Raw genomic sequence first — 20416 nt, forward strand, 5'->3', positions numbered from 1 at the left:
ATGGTGACCCCAAAACCCCCCACTCAGTATGATACCCCAACAGCACTTCATACAGTATCATGGCCTGTACATAACCCCACACATTATGATGGCCCCCACAGCTCCTCACTCAACATGATGGCCCCCATAGCGCCTCACTCAGTATAATGAGACCCACGACTAGTGACATTTAAAAAAGAAAAATAAACATTACTCACCTTGGTTCATTTTGTTCTGTGCAGGGTGAATACTGGGGTTCCACACTGCAGGTGCCATGTAATGACGGCATCGCGCCGGCCGTGCTCAGAATCTCAGGAACAGGCAAAATGGTGGATCAGGGAGCTGTTAGCAATATCTGCAATCCTGAGGAGGATAAGACTGAAATTGTGATGACAGGTGAGTGGGGGGCTCAGTGCAGAGAGGCACAGACCCCACCTACTCACAGGCCCATAATGGCCGCATGGTCTGCCGCTATGGGTGATACACCCCTGAACATGGGTATGGAGTATACCTGTCTTAATGAAGTCTTGCACACACAACTTAGATGTAATAAAAGAATAAATAACAACCCAAGAAGAATAGATTAGGGCAATGCAAGGACATTTATTCAGTAGGCATACACTTTTACTTTATGGACTTCTTTATCTTCACATTCTCTGCTCTTGTTGTAATAGTAAAATGTATTGTCTTTTCTTTGCAACTTTTTTACGAACCCAGTGTCTGGCCAGCGATCCACCTAAGAAAAGAAAGCATTATTTGTTTCTTATTATCAAATATAGAATGTCAGTGCCCATACAGTCTGTTTGTGGACGGCAGTTCTTATATTCATTTTATGTAAAGTTTGGTTTACAATTACAAAAGACGGTAGACAAAGAAAACAGTGCGGTGCTGTCACAGCAACATATCCAGCTGTCCTGCACGGACCTCATAGGTCACTATGTGATCCTCCACTAATGCTTTATCAACATGTATGGAATAAAAATCTGATTAGAAAGTGCAGTATATTAGAAAACTGAAGATGCTGCTGATGCTATGAATTTAAAGAGAAACCCCAGCATGGAATTCGCTGTACAATGAATGGGGTTATAGCAAAATGAAAACAGAAATTTTTATATAAAAGGTTGAAAAATTTTGGCGCAACTGGAGGCTGTGATAAAATTGTGACTTTCAGCATTCTCATGACAAAGTGGGCGGAGCTGGGCGAGACGGGGGCGGAGCGCTACACCACAAATCTTACTCCGGCATGGACTGGAGTAGGATTTGCATTGAGGTGCACACAGAAGTGACTCATCTGGCTCTGCTGATTCATGAAGAGTGTACACCTCACGAATCCAGAGCTTCTGACTCCAGCACATCTCCTCATAAAGAATGGGGTGAACAACGCCAGTTTTGATGAATCGGGCCCTAAGTTATTGCAAATGAGACAGTAATAGATGGAAGTGTGTAGCTATCGCTAATGGTATATACAGTTAAGTCCAGAAATATTTGGACAGTAACACAAAACATACTGCAAAGGTAACCCAGGAGTCTTTTAAGTAAAAAAGGTGAAATATTCTGCAAGTCAATCACCAGATCTCAACCTCATTGAGCAGCATTTCACATTCTTAAAAAAAAACTTAAGGTAGAAAGACCCACAAACAAGAAACAAGTGAAGTCCTCTGCAGAAAAGGCCGGCAAAGCATCACAAAGGAGGAAACCCAGCGTTTGGTGACGTCCATGGTTTCCAGACTTCAGGCAGTCATTATCTGGATTCTCTACAAAGTATTAAAAATTAACATTCTATTTATGGTAAAGGGAATTTGTCCAATTACTTTTGAGCCTCTGAAAGAAGAAGGCTTTGTAGAAAAATGGTTGCAATTCCTAAAAGTTTCACAGGATATTTTTGTTCAACCCCTTTAATTAAACCTGAAAGTCTACACTTCAATTGTTTCATTTTTAAATAAAATAGTGGCATGCAGAGCCCAAATTATGAAGATTCGGTCACTGTTCAAATATTTCTGGACCTAACTGTTATATTGCTATTTCTTGCTATTTAATGACAGCTAACTAGCTAGTATTGACCATTCACTTTCCCTATACCCAAGGAAAGGAAGAACTGATAGAGTAGAACTAGCCAAAAATTGAAAATACACTATCTCAATTGAAGCTAAAGCCCCCCATACACATTAGTGTAATGTCGGCCGAACCCGCTGATAACGACGGGTTTGGCCGTCAGTCTAATGTGTATGGGGGCTCTGGGCAATTGATTGTCGGGGAAGTTAAGGATCTGGCATGTCCAGCTTTGGACTGTTAATCTTTTTGTTCTCCCTGTGATAGACTGTTCTAGCAGATGTCTGGCAGTGGCTCTCACAGAAAACACAGAGCGTCAGCCGAGCAAGTGCTCCTGTGTATGGGAGAAATGCCACAGTCCGGCCGGCAGTTATCTAAAGGGTATGGGGGGACTTACCTAACTGTCCTCACAAGAATCCCTACGTGTTTCCTCATGACCATATACCTGCACTGCTTCACTAGGGGCGAAGTAGAACGTTACGCAGATAAAATAAGTTTTGTTCTCAACGGCAAGGTTGCTAGCCGAGATCGGCAGCATGGCTGCTAACTTCCCGTGTCTCGTGTCTGTTAAACTGACCTAATACTTCAATAGCGCCGAGGCTTCAAGACGGAGACTCTATCTCCAGGAGCCAATAGCAAACCCAGCAACTACAATCTTCAATACCTGCTCCAGTGGATGTGGGGACTAGCGCTGCATGAATTAAACTGGCCATACACAATAGAAAAATGTGGCCCAAGACTGCCGCCAACATCCTATTGTGTCCTAATGTTTGCCAACGTAGCAATGGAGGATCATGCATGTGGGATATTAAAGGGATTTTGGAAATATGATTAATAGTGTATCCTTGGGTTTGATCAGATTGAAACGTGATCACTTTGAACTATTTTAGACGTTCCTCAAACTATCCCAGAACAATTTTGTTGCAAAGTGGCAGGATGCATTCTGCTAATGAAAAATGCCACGGCCATTAGGGAATAGGGTTGGTATGAAGGGGTATACATGGCCTGCAATAATGTTAGGTAGGTGGTACATGTCAAAGTGACATCTACATGAATGCCAAGACCCACAATTCTCCAGCAGATTACCCAGGGCATTTCAATGTTTCCACTTGTCTTCTCGTCGTAAAGCATCATGAGGAAATCTATTTGCCAGGGAAACGATCCCATGTAGTCATCCACATGATGTAAAAACAATGTGATTCACCAGACACCTACCTACTTCCACTTATTGAAGGTCATCTTCTGATTCTCATATGCCCATTGTAGCAACTTGTACAGTGGACAGGGATCAGCATGAGCTTCCTGACCAGTCGGCGGGTTAGTAGCCCGAAATACATTAAGTTGTGCTGCGTTGTGTCTTCTGATACCTTCCTATCATCACCAGCATTAACTTTTTCAGCACACTGAGCCACATTAGCTTGGATTTGACCCGCTAGCCTTTGCTCCCCACATACATCATTGACTCTTAGGAGCCCATGACACTGCCATTGGTTCACCAGTTGTCCTCCTTTGGAGCACGTTTAGCAGGTCCAAACCTTTGCATAGCTGGAAAGACCCAGACCTGCTGTTTTGGAGATGTTCAGACCCAGGTATCTAGCCTTCACAATGTAGCTCAATGTGGCCCCAGTCTTTACACTTACCCATGTATCCTGATTCCAACACACTGACCTCAAGAACTGACTTTTTTCTTGCTGGCTAATACATCCCACCAATAGACTGGTGCTACTGTCATCCAAATATCAGTTACTCTTTTAATCTGCCGCTTATTTTATAGGTGATAGGTGTATAGTGTTCTTACTCCAGTTACATCTTCAGTTTCTCGAAGGCTGCACTTACTAATACGTCTGCACCCGGTTCTCACCATGTCCACTTGCTTTATATGTCTGTACTCCACTTCATCTCTGTAGCCAGCGGTTTGGAATCTGTACAAGTTTTCGATCTCATCCGACCACTTCTTCGCACGAGTCATTGATTTTGGTGTAACTTCAGAGCTAATGGCACCAGATTCTGCATCCGACATCGTACTAAAAGCTTCTGGCTGGATCCCTTTGTGTCAAATTGATCTCTGAAGAGAGAAGTAAGAATGTGTGGGAAAAATGAGGCTTTGCTGCACTTCATTTATTTTTTATATCAAGCAAATACTGAGAAATATGAATTATCATATACAGTGAAGGAAATAATTTGATCCCTTGCTGTTTTTGTAAATTTGCCCACTGACAAAGACATTAACTGTCTATAATTTTAAGGGTAGGTTAATTTTAACATTGAGAGATAGAACATCCAAAAAACAATCAAGAAAATCACATTGTATAAATTAGATAAATTTTTTGCATTTTGCAGTGAGAAATAAGTATTTGATCCCTCAGGCAAACAACACCTAATACTCGGTGGCAAAACCCTTGTTGGCAAGCACAGCAGTCAGACGTTTTTGTAGTTGATGAGGTTTGCGCACATGTCAGGAGGAATTTTGGTCCACTCCTCTTGCAGATCATCTCTAAATCATTAACATTTTGAGGCTGTCGCTTGGCAACTCAGAGCTTCAACTCCCTCCATAAGTTTTCTATGGGATTAAGGTCTGGAGACTGGCTAGGCCACTCCATGACCTTATTCTGCTTCTTTTTGAGCTACTCCTTTGTTGCCTTGGCTGTATGTTTGGGGCGTTATCTTGCTGGAAGACCCAGCCATGACCTATTTTTAATGTCCTGGCGGAGGGAAGGAGGTTGTCACCCAGGATTTTACAGTACATGGCTCCATCCATTCTCCCATTGATGCAGTGAAGTAGTCCTGTACCCTTAGCAGAGAAACACCCCCAAAACATAATGTTTCCACGTCCATGCTTGACAGTGGGCACGGTGTTCTGTGGGTCATATGCAGCATTTCTCTTCCTCCAAACACGGTGAGTTGAGTTAATGCCAAAGAGTTAAATTTTTGTCTCATCTGACCACCGCACCTTCTCCCAATAACTCACAGAATAATCCAGCTGTTCATTGGCTAACTTCAGATGGGCCTGCACATGTGCCTTCTTGAGCAGGGGGACCTTGCGGGCACTGCAGGACTCTAAACCTTTAAGGCGTAATGTGTTACCAATGGTTTTCTTGGTGACTGTGGTCCCAGCTGCCTTGAGATCATTAACAAGTTCCCCCCATGTAGTTTTAGGCTGATCTCTCACCTTCCTCATGATCAAGGATACCCCACGACGTGAGATTTTGCATTGTGTCCCAGATCGATGTCGATTGACAGTCATTTTGTATTTCTTCCATTTTCTTACAATTGCACCAACAGTTATCTCCTTCTCACCCAGCGTCTTACTTATGGTTTTGTAGCCCATTCCAGGTTTGTGCAGGTCTATGATCTTGTCCCTGACATCCTTAGAAAGCTCTTTGGTCTTGCCCATGTTGTATAGGTTAGAGTCTAACTGATTGAGTCTGTGGACAGGAGTCTTTTATACAGGTGACTATGTAAGACAGCAGTCTTTAATGCAGGTAATGAGTTGATTAGGAGCGTCTAACTGGTCTGTAGGAGCCAGAACTCATAATGGTTTGTAGGGGATCAAATATTTATTTATCACTGCAAAATGCAAAAAAATTATCTTATTTATACAATGTGATTTTCTTGATTTTTTTTTTGGGATATTCTATCTCTCAATGTTAAAATTCACTTACCCTTAAAATTATAGACTCTTCATGTCTTTGTAAGTGGGCAAACTTACAAAAACAGCAAGAGATCAAATACTTATTTCCCCCACTGTAGTATCTATCCTAAAATATAGTGATAGTCGTTTACCAACTTGTGATCTGCTGCAATAATCCTACTATTGTGTAGTAATGTCACTGCCCATAGACACAATCCCTTCATCTCCAGACTCAACAGTAGCGCCATTCATTTTAATGACATTGTAATTGGTGCCACCTTTCAGACTGCCGTACATACTGGGCGTCTTTGAAAGTATAAGTGCACCTTAAATGGGAATTCCATCCTGAGAGCCAGCTTATTCCTGTATGGACACTTACCACTGATCTAACCCTATGCAATGCTTTGTAATGCAGATTGTGTTGTGGATATGTGTCTCAGTTATGTTTACAGTTTTTTTTTTTAATTTGCTGCCAATTTGCTGAACATAGCCTTAGATTTTTGGCGCTGAAATCTGTGGTGTGAACATCCCAGCATAGAACAACAAGGTGTCTGCTGTATTCATGGAGATAAACCTGGGGCCAGTCGCCAATATTGGCCGTAACGTAAGTCATGAAGTTAAAAATCTTAGAGGAATCAGGTTCTCTGCTCCTACATCATGCTGCTCTCAGATTAGGCTACAAAATCCTGGTGTTTGATTCCCTTTAAAGGGGTATTCCCAGAATCAAAAGTTCCATAGGTCCCAGTGATCTTGGCTTTCGGACCATCCTGGGTTGAGCAGAGGGCGCATGCTCGGACTCTGCTCCATTTATTGACTATGGAACTGCTGGAGAAAATGGAGCTCAGCACTCAGCTATTTCCAGTGATCGCATAGACAATGGATGGAGCAGAGGTGCACATGCTCTACTCACACTCCAGTCATTGTTATACAACCGCTGGAAATAGCCCGAGTGCTGAGCTCCACAGTCTCCAGCAGTTCCATAGTCAATAAATGGAGCAGAATCTGAGCATGCGTTTCTGACCCTTTCATGGCTGCAGAGCAGAGGCCCCAGGATTACTGGGGGGTCCTGAGTTCATGGGGGCCCCGAGATTTCTGGGGGCCCCAAGATCACTGGGGGCCGAGAGATCACTAGGGGGTCCCGAGATCACTGGGGGCCCCGAGATCACTAGGGGGTCCCGAGATCACTGGGGGGTCCCGAGATCACTGGGGGTCCCAGCCATAGTTCCCTCTCAGCTGTGCGCTCAGGAAATGATAGTTAACTCCAACCCCTGCAGATGGGCGGCTGGCTCTGGCCTTCATCCTGGTTAGAATGTTGTTTCAGCTGTTCTGTACGCCAGGGATCAGTACACAGCTGTCATCCCTGCAGACAGTGAATACGATGCGGTTCTGGGAATAATCCATTGATAAAATCTGATGTTTCCATGGGAAAGTCACCGGGAGGGAGCAAACCGTGTGCAGTGTGGTTGTCATTTCTAGACTCGCCTCCCCTGTGGGGGTCCTGAACACCCCGCTCGCCCTGTCCTTCCCACCTACACACTAGTGATCTAATACTGAGAATGAAGCTGGCAGTCATTAAACTTTCGTGTCCGGGAAGTGTTTTTGTCCCCGACCTACCGGCAAGCCCCGATCAGCAGCAGTGGCAGCTCTCCGGTATCCTAGCAACAACGGACGCGGCCTCCGTAGAAAAGGCCAAACCTGCTCACCCAGAGCTTGTGGGTGGAACCAGACATTAGAGCCGGCGAAGCGCTGGCCGATGTCATGTTTCCCTGGGAGACCACGCCCCTGTGCTATCGCCGCCTGATAATACAGTGTCGCTCAAAGCTGATTGGCTACTGAGGCCGCACAGCCGAGCGGTCATTGGCTGGGCTTGTCATGTTGGCGTAACCTGCAGAGTAGCTGTGCGCCGCTTCCGGTAATGCACGACTGCCCGGGCGGCAGCGTCTCCTGCCTGTGCTGATAACATGAGCTCCTTCCAGGGCCGGATGAAGGAATATCCTTCTGCTTCCATCGATAGGTTTGATAGAGAGAATCTCTCCGCCAAAGCGTATTTCCTGTCCCACTGTCACAAGGGTAAGAGGCGTCCACAGGTCTTCATGTGCACTGTACTAGGACCGGACCCCGCACCTGGTGACCAGCCGGAGGCGGCCATTCTGGAGTCACCGTAGACGAGTTCAAGCCAATGCAGGGACGTGTGACAAGCCGGGTGCTTTACTCAGCATGGCCAGTGTTAGCATGTGTGGACCTGTTCCCCGAGTAATAACCCATACATGACAGCAGTGACCGGACCCTGGGCTGGCCTGACAGTGTGGGGTGATCGCGCCCTGGGCTCGCCTGACAGTGTGGGCTGATCGCGCCCTGGACTCGCCTGACAGTGTGGGCTGATCGCGCCCTGGGCTCGCCTGACAGTGTGGGCTGATCGCGCCCTGGGCTCGCCTGACAGTGTGGGCTGATCGCGCCCTGGGCTCGCCTGACAGTGTGGGCTGATCGCGCCCTGGGCTCGCCTGACAGTGTGGGCTGATCGCGCCCTGGGCTCGCCTGACAGTGTGGGCTGATCGCGCCCTGGGCTCGCCTGACAGTGTGGGCTGATCGCGCCCTGGGCTCGCCTGACAGTGTGGGCTGATCGCGCCGTGGGCTCGCCTGACAGTGTGGGCTGATCGCGCCGTGGGCTCGCCTGACAGTGTGGGCTGATCGCGCCCTGGGCTCGCCTGACAGTGTGGGCTGATCGCGCCCTGGGCTCGCCTGACAGTGTGGGCTGATCGCGCCCTGGGCTCGCCTGACAGTGTGGGCTGATCGCGCCCTGGGCTCGCCTGACAGTGTGGGCTGATCGCGCCCTGGGCTCGCCTGACAGTGTGGGCTGATCGCGCCCTGGGCTCGCCTGACAGTGTGGGCTGATCGCGCCCTGGGCTCGCCTGACAGTGTGGGCTGATCGCGCCCTGGGCTCGCCTGACAGTGTGGGCTGATCGCGCCGTGGGCTCGCCTGACAGTGTGGGCTGATCGCGCCCTGGGCTCGCCTGACAGTGTGGGCTGATCGCGCCCTGGGCTCGCCTGACAGTGTGGGCTGATCGCGCCCTGGGCTCGCCTGACAGTGTGGGCTGATCGCGCCCTGGGCTCGCCTGACAGTGTGGGCTGATCGCGCCCTGGGCTAACCTGTCAGTGGATAGATTGGACAGCATGTATTAGCTGTCAGGTTCTCTTTAATAAACCCTGACACACCTATTTAAAGGGTAACTCCATAACACTTAACACGGGATATTTATTGATACACAGTGCTAAGATGGTGCTGTCATATTTTTTCTTTGGTTGTTGGTTTGGGAGGAGATTTTGGCTAAAGCGTAGTGTTGGGGCTTCATGACTGTAGCATTCTGCCTATACTGGAACTTGTGTACAAACAAATATAATAAACAAATACAACGTGATAAATCTTGTTAAAAGTTTTTGCTTTGTTTTTTTTCCCTTGTGTAGATCATATGAAAGGACTTCGTGCTCCACTTTTGAAACGAAAGCTGCAGTCATGGTACGTGAAACGCCTTCATGTGAATTGTACAGTCTACGTCCTACCGTCCGTGTGCTAGATGCCAAAGCGTGAGCTGCGCGAGATAAAAGCCGTGTTACCAAGTCTCATGTGTTATACAGATATTTATTAGCCTCAGTGATGATGTCAGTACGTCTGTGAGATTTCCACTGTATTTGTTTCTCTTTACACTTTATTTAATGTGCACAGTTGCACCAGGGGAAGATTTTTCTTCACGATTGTCCCTTACCGTTTTTGGTGGTCCTGTCATTTATTGAGAAGACCAGTAGAACGTGGGGTACAATTGTCAATGTTCCATGGAGAAAAAAAAAATCATGGAAATTGAGTCCCAAAAGCAAGAAAAGAATTTGACTAGTTGGAGATAACCGTCCTATAGGTCATTGTTTAACCCTTTGGCAATCCTTGCATTGTGACCAGGGATATTCATTTAAAGGGAACCTGTCAGGACAGAATGACTTCTCAGACCAAGTACATGTGCTTGGTGTACCCTTATGTGGACAAAGACTTAAAGCACTCACCCCATCAAAGTTTTATCCTCTTAGTATATTGCAATCATCATATTATACAGCACTGTGTACTTTCTCGTTTTTGCCTTTCTAGCTAATAATGTTTTCTCTTTTCTCTGTCCTATGTAGAAACAGGAGGTCTCTTTTCCCTGTAAAAAATCATTCTCCGCTTCAATTCCTGACCCAGCTGCTCCCTTCTCCCCCTGCCAGCGACTTTTGCAGTGACTTATGACTCATACAGGGAAAATTGACCTCCTGTTTCTACATAGAGCTTAGAAGGATTCAACTAGTCACTGTTTAATCATGTGATGTCATAGACCAAATGGAAAAGAGAAGAATTAGCTGGGTAGTAGAGAAAAATTAGAAATTGTAATTACACAGAGCTATGTAATATGATGATTGCAATTTAATAAGAGGATAAAAACGTTGATTGGAGTGTTTCTTTAAGGCCACGGCCCCACTATCAGTATTTGGTCAATATTTTTTCTCAGGAGTGGGAGCCAAAACCAGGTCAAGAACAATCAGAGAAAAGGTATAATAGAAACAAGTCACCAATTCTGCATTTATCACCCACTCCTGGTTTTGGTTCCCACTCCTGAGGAAAAATACTGACCAAATACTGATAGGCCACGGCCCCACTAACTCGGACCATCAGTCTGTCTGAAAAATCGCTGGTTGCACAGAGACATTGATTATTATTGGATAAGTGTTCTGCCCATTGAGAATACGGATGCCTGAAAATATGGCTGTCTGAACCCAGCCTTACATCTTTCTGCAGAATGGGCCTTGCTCTGGCTTAAAAGTGCATTATGTTACTGACCTAGGGAAAATGGCACTGTGTAATTGGCCGCCTTGTCCATTGGAGTCCCATGACTGTACCCTCCTTGGTTATAGCTGGTGGTCAGGGGTCACATTTCCAGGGATGCTCTTGTGTACGCTGAGAGAGTTCATCGACCTCAATACTCGATGGAGACTCAGCACATTGTCCTTTACACTGAATGATCAGAAATGATTTTGTGTAATGGACCCATAAATTAAAATTCTCTTTTACTTTATATTTTTCAGCCTAAAAGTTTTCCTGTACTGTTCTCCGGTCACTAAGGAATTGCTGTTGACCAGCCCAAAGTATGCATTTTGGGAAAAGCGCATTGTAAGTGTTTATCCTTCAACTAAAGCTTAAATGCCACAACTATAAGATCACTGCTATGTATTCAAGGCAAATGGTAGTAGGGAAGCCCCTTGTATCCCCTAGTACTGGAGGCAGCTTTGATCCAATTAGCGTTCATCAGCTGCAGGCTCTGCACCCAGCAAACAGCTGATTGTACTATGGGAGGTCATGGCCTGCCAGATGTTACATGTAGGGGAGATGTGGTAGTACATAGCATCCATGCAGCCCATGTAATACCAACACTGCGCAAGTCCGCCAAAATAGGAGGCCCCCAGTTTAGAATGGTTGTCTGTTAGGTTACAGAGGAGGGTCCCAGGTGGAGATGGACACCTAGACAGGTATTGTCTTCATAGTACAACCATTTTTACCCATCCTAAAAGAAGACCTTAAAATACACTGCTCAAAAAAAATAAAGGGAGCACTTAAACAACAGAATATAACTCCAAGTAAATCAAACGTCTGATAAATCAAACTGTCCACTTAGGAAGCAACACTGATTGACAATCAATTTCACATGCTGTTGTGCAAATGGAATAGACAATAGATGGAAATTATTGGCAATTATCAAGACACCCTCAATAAAGGAGTGGTTCTGCAGGTGGGGACCACAGACCACATCTCAGTACCAATGCTTTCTGGCTGATGTTTTGGTCACTTTTGAATGTTGGTTCTGCTTTCATACTCGTGGTAGCATGAGACAGACTCTACAACCCACAGAAGTTGCTCAGGTAGTGCAGCTCATCCAGGATGGCACATCAATGCGAGCTGTGGCAAGAAGGTTTGCTGTGTCTGTTAGCATAGTGTCCAGAGACTGGAGGTTCTACCAGGAGACAGGCCAGTACACCAGGAAACATGGAGGGGGCCGTAGGAGGACAACAGCCCAGTAGCAGGAATGCTACCTCCGCCTTTGTGCAAGGAGGAGCACTGAAAGAGCCCTGCAAAATGACCTCCAGCAGGCCACAAATGTGCATGTGTCTGCACAAGCTGTTAGAAACTGGCTCCATGATGGTGGTATCAGGGCCCGATGTCCACAGATGGGGGCTGTGCTCACAGCCCAACACCGTGCAGGACGCTTGGCATTTGCCACAGAATACCAGGATTGGCAAAGTCGCCACTGGCGCCCTATGCTCTTCACAGATGAAAGCAGGTTCACACTGAGCACATGTGACAGACGTGATTTAGTCTGGAGACGCCGTGGAGAGCGATCTGCTGCCTGCAACATCCTTCAGCATGACCGGTTTGCCTTCACCATGTTTTACAGAGGATGTGGTGTGCTTTGGATCATGAGCCATTCCAAGCCTTCTCCATACTTTCTTCTTCCCATCATTGATCTTCGTTTAAACCGGTCCAAATAATGCTTTTCCAGAACTGTGCTGGCTTCTTTAGATGTTTTTAGGCAGAGTCTAATCTGGCCTTTCTATTTTTAAGGCTGATTAATGGTTTGCACCTTGTGGTGAACCTTCTGTATTTGCTCTCATGAAGTCTTCTCTTTATGGTAGACTTAGATACTGATACACCTACTTCCTGGAGAGTGTTCTTCACTTGGGTGGATGTTGTGAAGGGATTTTTCTTCACCAAAGGAGTCTGCGATAATTCTCCACTGTTGTCTCCTGTGGACATCCAGGCTTTTTTGAGTTCCCAAGCTCACCAGTGCGCTATATATATATATATATATATATATATATATATATATATATATATATATATATATATATATATATATATATATATATATATATATATATATATATATATATATATATATATATATATATATATATATATATATATATATATATATATATATATATATATATATATATATATATATATATATATATATATATTAGTTTAAGAATATACCAAACTGTTGATTTGACCACTTCTAACATTTCTGTTATCTCTCTGATGGATTTCTTTTTTTCAGCCTAATGATGGTCTGTTTCTCTTTTTATTGAGAGCTCATTTGACTACATGTTGTGGGTTCACAGCAACAGCTTTCAAATAAAAATGCAAATGCCAAACCTGGAATCAGTTGCAGACATTTTACCTGCTTAATTGATGATGGATTAATGTTAATGAAGGAATAGCCCATTAAGAGCTTTTGACCTAATTGTCCAATTACTTTTAGTCCCTTTTAAAAAGAGGCAGCTACATATTAAAGAGCTGTAATTCCTAAACCCTTACTCCAATTGGGATGTGAATGCACTCAAGTTAAAGCTGAGAGTCTGCATTTTAAGCCCATATTGATTATATACAGTGGTGGCCAGAAGTATTGGCACCCCTGCAATTCTGTCAGATAATACTCAGTTTCTTCCTGAAAATGATTGCAATCACAAATTCTTTGGTATTATTATCTTCATTTAATTTGCTTGCAAGGAAAAAACACAAAAGAGAATGAAGCAAAAATCAAATCATTGATCATTTCACACAACTCCAAAAATGGGCCAGACAAAAGTATTGGCACCCTCAGCCTAATACTTGGTTGCACAACCTTTAGCCAAAATAACTGCAAACAACCGCTTCCGGTAACCATCAATGAGTTTCTTACAATGCTCTGCTGGAATTGTAGACCATTCTTCTTTGGCAAACTGCTCCAGGTCCCTGATATTTGAAGGGTGCCTTCTCCAAACTGCCATTTTGAGATCTCTCCACAGGTGTTCTATGCGATTCAGGTCTGGACTCATTGCTGGCCACCTAAGAAGTCTCCAGTGCTTTCTCTTAAACCATTTTATAGTGCTTTTGGAAGTGTGTTTTGGGTCATTGTCCTGCTGGAAGACCCATGACCTCTGAGGGAGACCCAGCTTTCTCACACTGGGCCATACATTATGCTGCAAAATTTGTTGGCAGTCTTCAGACTTCATAATGCCATGCACACGGTCAAGCAGTCCAGTGCCAGAGGCAGCAAAGCAACCCCAAAACATCAGGGAACCTCCGCCATGTTTGACTGTAGGGACCGTGTTCTTTTCTTTGAATGCCTCTTTTTTTTTCCTGTACACTCTATGTTGATGCTTTTTCCCAAAAAGCTCTACTTTTGTCTCATCTGACCAGAGAACATTCTTCCAAAATGTTTTAGGCTTTCTCAGGTAAGTCTTGGCAAACTCCAGCCTGGCTTTTTTATGTCTCGGGGTAAGAAGTGGGGTCTTCCTGGGTATCCTACCATACAGTCCCTTTTCATTCAGACGCCGACGGATAGTACGGGTTGACACTGTTGTACACTCGGACTGCAGGGCAGCTTGAACTTGTTTGGATGTTAGTCGAGGTTCTTTATCCACCATCCGCACAATCTTGCGTTGAAATCTCTCGTCAATTTTTCTTTTCCGTCCGCATCTAGGGAGGTTAGCCACAGTGCCATGGGCTTTAAACTTCTTGATGACACTGCGCACGGAAGACACAGGAACATTCGGGTCTTTGGAGATGGACTTGTAGCCTTGAGATTGCTCATGCTTCCTCACAATTTGGTTTCTCAAGTCCTCAGACAGTTCTTTGGTCTTCTTTCTTTTCTCCATGCTCAATGTGGTACACACAAGGACACAGGACAGAGGTTGAGTCAACTTTAATCCATGTTAACTGGCTGCAAGTGTGACTTAGTTATTGCCAACACCTGTTAGGTGCCACAGGTAAGTTACAGGTGCTGTTAATTACACGAATTAGAGAAGCATCACATGATTTTTCAAACAGTGCCAATACTTTTGTCCACCCCTTTTTTAGGTTTGGTGTGGAATTATATCCAATTTGGCTTTAGGACAATTCTTTGTGTTTTTTCATTGAAGACAAATTAAATGAAGATAATAATACCAAAGAATTTGTGATTGCAATCATTTTCAGGATTAAACTGAGTATTATCTGTCAGAATTGCAGGGGTGCCAATACTTTTGGCCACCACTGTATCTTGAATATGTTTTGATAAATGGCTAAAATTCCAAAACTTGTCATTTTCCAAGTATTTCTTGGCCTAACTGTATATATGGCATAGAATCTGCACCAGAATTTCACATAAAGGAAAAATTATGTTTTTCGTTCAGAGAGCGATTGAAGTTGACACTCCAACACAGATCTCTTTGATTGATGAAGCTACCGATGATGTGGGTATCACTCTACCTTTATATCTTACAATTTCAAATGTTTGCATGAAGAAATACGGAAATGCTACAATTCCATCCACATAATGTAGTCTGCTTTTTGTTTTATTTGAGCTCCACAGAGACTTGCAGACTATTGGCTGCCCAAGATCATTACTGTAGCAGTCCTTAGCCAGAAGTCATTTAAAGCATTGCTCTGCATTTTTAATGATCCTTAAAGGGATCTAGCTTCTACCCTGGCTGAATTTTGTTCTAAAACAACAAACCATGCTGTACTTGCCTTCCTCCGGGTCCACCGGCGAGTCTCTGTGCCTGGCATTGGCTGCAGCATGGACGTCACGTCGAAAGCTTGGCAGTCAATCTGTGAGCTTGGTGCTTCTGTCTACACTGGCTGAGTCAATGAGTACACTGATTGGCTGCTGCTCTGTTGACGTGACATCAGCACCACAGCGAATGCCAGATACTAGGAGCAACAATAGAGACTGATTGGTGGACCTAGGGAAGGTGAGTACAGCGTGTGTTATAACAAACTACAGGGTAGAAATTTCTTCTACATATTTGCAGTTAGCTCTGTCGCACATTCACTGTAGCCCCAATCAATGGGTAAGAAACTCTTTTTACTCTCACTTGGGATGTGCATTTCAGCGGAGTGTGAACACTGCTTTTAGCTTTTTATTCCTTAGGTATGTTTGCATTTAAATAAAATGTCTCTAGGGCATTGTCAGTGCATTCGTGTAAAAAGTGCATGTGCCTCGCAGTAGAATGATAATTTCTACCAAGTGCATGAGATTTTCTAGTAAGTGGAGTATTGCATTGTATACATGAAGTCCGTAAGCTTCACTGTGTTAAATGGAAGTAAAGGCTTTAACCATTTGTATATACATCTTAGAATATATGTTTCTTTTTTTAGAAAGAAGACGTTCTGATCACACTCTTACCAGCGGGCCATTGTCCAGGTTCAGTAATGTAATATACACCATAATTCTCACTACTTTTGTTTCGAGTGTGTAGACAACACTGACCATGAAAGCATTGTTCTATGTTCCAACTTGTGTTAGAAAAATGTCAGCTGATGGGCAGGCGGTCGGCAGATCTTCTCCGATAATGTATAGTACAGGGACTGCATGGGCGCTGACACCGCTAGAATGGCGAGGTTTGGATAGAACGTTGATCCTGTTTAACCCTTTATGTGCTACAGTCAATAGCGATCATGCCATCTAAATGGTTAGACAGAGGTTGGAAGCTCTCTCTGTCACCCAATCCGTGAGGTGTCGATGGGTTATCACAGCAGCAGGGAGCTTAAAAAAAAGCCAAATATCTACCATGTGTGTGAGCTTATTAGGCCCTATCAGGCTTCTTAAAAGTCTGTTAATTTAAAAAAAATGGCAATAAGATTCTTGGAAAATTATAATTGAAAACATTTATTGTGGAAAAGTAGCAGTACATAAATCACTGGAAAAAAAACAATAAAAAAAACTCCTAAAATCAATTACAAAATGGTGGCATAAGACTCTTACAATAAAGCCCTAATACAGCCACATTCACTGAAAATTATAAAAAGTTATGACTCCTAGAAAATGATATCTAAAAAATATATATATCCATTGAGGCCCCCAAGTAATTGTATGCATAGGTGATTAAGGGGCATTGGACCATTATCCAGGGGTGGCCATAAATGTTTGGCCGCACTTGTTCTTTCTACACCTCCCACAACAATCCGGGCCTCAGCTGTCATGTGAACGCGTGCCTATGATGGATAGCAGTCTGGTGGTGAGGATGCAGTTTTCTACCCTCTGTCAGTTGGGTTGACGGTAAAAACAGGAAGAGGCCCCAATGAGGACAATTAACTACTTTTCCGCAAGACGTTTCACTTCCTAGAGCCACAATAAACGGCCACAGTTGCAGGTGTTGTATCTAAGCTCTGCATTATATATTAGTGACACTGTGAAAGCTCGGAAACCTGGAGAACAGGCGTGTGAGTGATTCTGGAGGATATTATCTGTATACTGACATGTGAAAGACCCTGAGTACTGTCCGGGATGCTGCCTGCTGGACCCTGCACTGAGCGATGTCCATGACTAAGCCTGTATATTACTTAGTGTCTTATATTTATAGAACTTTTTAATTTTTTATTGGGTTTTTTGGCTGTTTTTGATGCAAAGTTTTGACTTTTCGCCTACACCTGTATAGCTATAGGTTGCACTCCAAAAATAGAATAAGCATTCTTCAATTTGCTCTCTTGTATATGCTACAAATAATGATCTTGCCACAGGTTTTACATCCTACCTACATGATGACTGAAAAGCCGTGGCTCCACTCCATTACACATAGATGGGGGATAATCCGCATGTGGCCCCCACATACTAAACCGGAATTTTGCTTCAGAATTGTTTTTAAAATACTATATCTTATAATGCAAAGTAGAGGGGGTGAACCATACACTGTGTGCAATTAGGCAGTTTGTATTTTTGATTATTTTTATTATTGATAAACTTCAGTGATGTTGGTCACTCCAAAAGGCTAATAAACCTGAATATTTAAGAAAGTAATAGTGAGATTTTGTGTTTTTTAGGAGAATATCTGTGTGCAGAATTATTATGCAACTAAATGAAAAATTTACATTTTTCAATCTCATTTGTTTATTTTTATCTGTTAGGGTAGAGTCAGACGTCCATATAAATTGGAGCGAGATCGGAACGCAGTGCATGGATTTGCTGGCGGCTCTCCCACCCCAAATGTGACAGCTTCATGTATTCCTATATAGCTGTCACGCTTGGGTCGGGTGACCCGCCAGCCAGTCCGTGTACGGTGTTCTGATATGGTTCTGATTTATACGGCCGTCTGACTTTTCCCTGAACCCCTTTCTGGCTCAGGGCATATTAATACGTATCTGTGCCCTGGGACTTATGGGCCTGATACTTATTAGTACGCCTTGGTGATTTCGCCCGCACAGAAGCGGTGCTGGCGAAATTGCCGCTGGGTATCCGCTGATTGTCACAGCTGACACCCGGTGCTATGTGCAGGGAGCGGTCCCACACCGCTCCCTGCACATTAACCATTAACCCCCGGAATGCTGCGACTGAAATCGATTTCAGCATTCCGGTGGCAAGAGGAGGTAAGCGCGATACTTGCCTTCTCTGCCGGCGTCCCGCGGCGTCTTGAGTCCGGTCCCGGATGTTGTCATGCTGACCCGATGTCATCATGACAACATCCGGGTCACCAGGAGGCAGGAAGTTACTTTGGTCGTGCGCAGTGCACAACCAAAGTAACTTCTCCCTGTGCAGCGCTGACAGGCTGCATAGCATAGGGAGCTGCTGCTCTCTATGCTATACAGCCAATCAAGCTTCAAAAAGTGAAAGTCCCATAGTGGGACAATGTGCAAAAGTAATAAAAATGTCCAAAAGTGAAGGAAAAAAAAAAAAAAAAAAAAGATATATATTGCGCCCATAAATAAATCTTATGAAAAAAATAAATAAATAAACCAATAAAAGTACACACATTTTGGTATCGTCGCGTCCGGAACAACCTGACCTATAAAACTGTCCCACTAGTTAACCCCTTGAACATGGTAAAAAAAAAAATGAATAAAAAAACGAATCTTAAAGCGATGCTTTATCATCATACCGCCAAACAAAAAATGGAATAAGACTCGATCAAAAAGAGAAATGCAAATAAAAATGGTACCGCTGAAAACGTCATCTTGTCCCTCAAAAAAACAAGCCGTCATACAGCTCCAACGGCCGAAAAATAAAAATTATAGCTCTCAGAATAAAGCGATGCAAAAACAATATTTTTTTTCTATAAAATAGTTTTTGTGTAAAAGCACCAAAACATAAAAAAAACAATATAAATGTGGTACCGCTGTAAACTTACTGACCCGAAGAATAAAGCTGCCTTATCAATTTCACCACACACAGAACGACACAAAAAACAAAACAAAAAAACAATTCCTGAATTGTTGGTTTTTGTTTATTCTGCCTCCCAAAAATCGGAATAGGAAGCGATCAAAAAATGTTACTTGTCCGAAACTGGTACCAATAAAAACGTCAACTTGTCCCGCGATAAAACAAGCCATCACATGACTGTTGGCCTAAATATGGAAAAATTATAGCTCTCAAAATATGGAGATGCAAAAACTAGTCTTTGCAAAAAAAAAAAAAAAGTTTTTTTTAGTGTGACAGCTGTCAATCATAAAAACCCGATATGAATCCAGTATCACTGTAATTGCACCGACCCAAAGAATAAAGTTGTCTAATCACTTCTGCCGCACGAGGAACGGCGTAAAAAATAAACTCTGGGGTTGTGCTAGGGTTGGTGTTGGGCTGGGGCTGGGGTTAGGGTTAGGCCTGTGTTGGGGTTGGGATTTTTTCAGAAGTAAAGGGAAAAAAAATGATGATGATATGGCGACTAATGTTGAGCGCAAGTGCTCGCTACTTGAGTTTGCATCGGGTGCTCGGGTATGCACCAAGTATAGCGGATGCTCGAGTGACATGCTCGAGTCTCCGCCCCAAATGTTTTGCTGCTGTTATACAGACAAAAAAAACTTGCGGGGATTGCCTGCCATGCACGAACGATTCCCGCATGTTTTTTTTTGGGTGTCTAATAACCGTGAAACATGCGGGGCAGGGACTCGAGCATGTCACTCGAGCACCCGCGATACTTGGTGCATACCTGAGTACCCGATGCAAACTCAAGTAGCGAGCACTTGCACTCAAGACTAATGACAGCTCATTCAATATGATGACCTAATATTATCAAAATTTTGTGTGGTACCTTTGGGTTCAAAATGTTCACTATACCCCGTGATAAATTCCTTGAGGGGTCTAGTTTCCAAAATGGGGTCACTTGTGGGGGGTTTCCACTGTTTAGGAACATCAGTGACTCTCCAAAATCAACACTGCGTCCACTAATTATTCAAGCAAATTTTACATTCAAAAAGTCAAATGGCGCTCCTTCCCTTCTGAACCCTGCCGTGCGCCCAAGCAGTGGTTTTCCCCCACATATGGGGTATCAGCGTGCTCAGGAAGAATTGCACAACAAATTTTGGGGTTCATTTTTTAATGATACCTTTGCGAAAATAAAAAAAAATGGGGTCTAAAGTAACATTTTCATGAAAAAAATAAATGTTAATTTTTTTTCTTCCACATTTCAAACCTTCCTGTGAAGCACCTGAAGGGTTAATTAAACTTCTTGAATGTGGTTTTGAGCACCTTGAGGGGTGCAGTTTTTAGAATGGTGTCACTTTTGGGTATTTTCTGTCATAAAGGCCCCTCAAAGTCACTTAAAATGGTTTTGTAAATTTTGTTGTAAAAATGAGATCGCTGGTCAACTTTTAACCCTTATAGCTCCCTAACAAGAAAAAAATTTGGTTCCAAAACTGTGCTGATGTAAAGTAGACATGTGGGAAATGTTATTTATTAACTATTTTGTGTGACATATCTCTCTGATTTAAGGGCAGGGAAATTCAAA

General features: G+C 43.7%; 2 protein-coding genes across 4 annotated transcripts in view; one reads left to right on the forward strand and one right to left on the reverse strand.

Annotated features, from left to right (window-relative positions):
* Positions 1–562: 562 nt before the first annotated feature.
* On the reverse strand, positions 563–7463 carry MEIG1 (meiosis/spermiogenesis associated 1). Its single transcript, XM_073652353.1, has 3 exons — positions 7274–7463; positions 3890–4093; positions 563–715 (listed from the first exon to the last, which is right to left on the reverse strand). Exons 2-3 carry the CDS (start codon positions 4046–4048, stop codon positions 587–589), a joined length of 288 nt encoding a protein of 95 aa, XP_073508454.1. The 5' UTR covers positions 4049–4093; positions 7274–7463; the 3' UTR covers positions 563–586.
* Positions 7464–7474: 11 nt separating this feature from the next.
* Positions 7475–20416, forward strand: part of DCLRE1C (DNA cross-link repair 1C) — a 29956-nt gene continuing 17014 nt past the window's right edge. For 2 of the 3 annotated variants that reach the window (XM_073652351.1, XM_073652350.1), the window contains exons 1-5: positions 7513–7729; positions 9122–9173; positions 10763–10847; positions 14891–14950; positions 15858–15913. In XM_073652351.1, the coding sequence (XP_073508452.1) occupies positions 7621–7729; positions 9122–9173; positions 10763–10847; positions 14891–14950; positions 15858–15913 (362 nt within the window). In that variant the 5' untranslated portion in view covers positions 7513–7620. Of the gene's footprint in view, positions 7730–9121; positions 9174–10762; positions 10848–14890; positions 14951–15857; positions 15914–20416 lie in introns of all 3 variants that reach the window. The other variant, XM_073652352.1, reaches the window with a different exon arrangement.

The sequence above is a fragment of the Phyllobates terribilis genome, unplaced genomic scaffold, assembly GCF_046119375.1.
Source record: "Phyllobates terribilis strain yellow unplaced genomic scaffold, ASM4611937v1 Scaffold_11__3_contigs__length_659146591, whole genome shotgun sequence".
Taxonomy (NCBI): Eukaryota; Metazoa; Chordata; class Amphibia; order Anura; family Dendrobatidae; genus Phyllobates; species Phyllobates terribilis.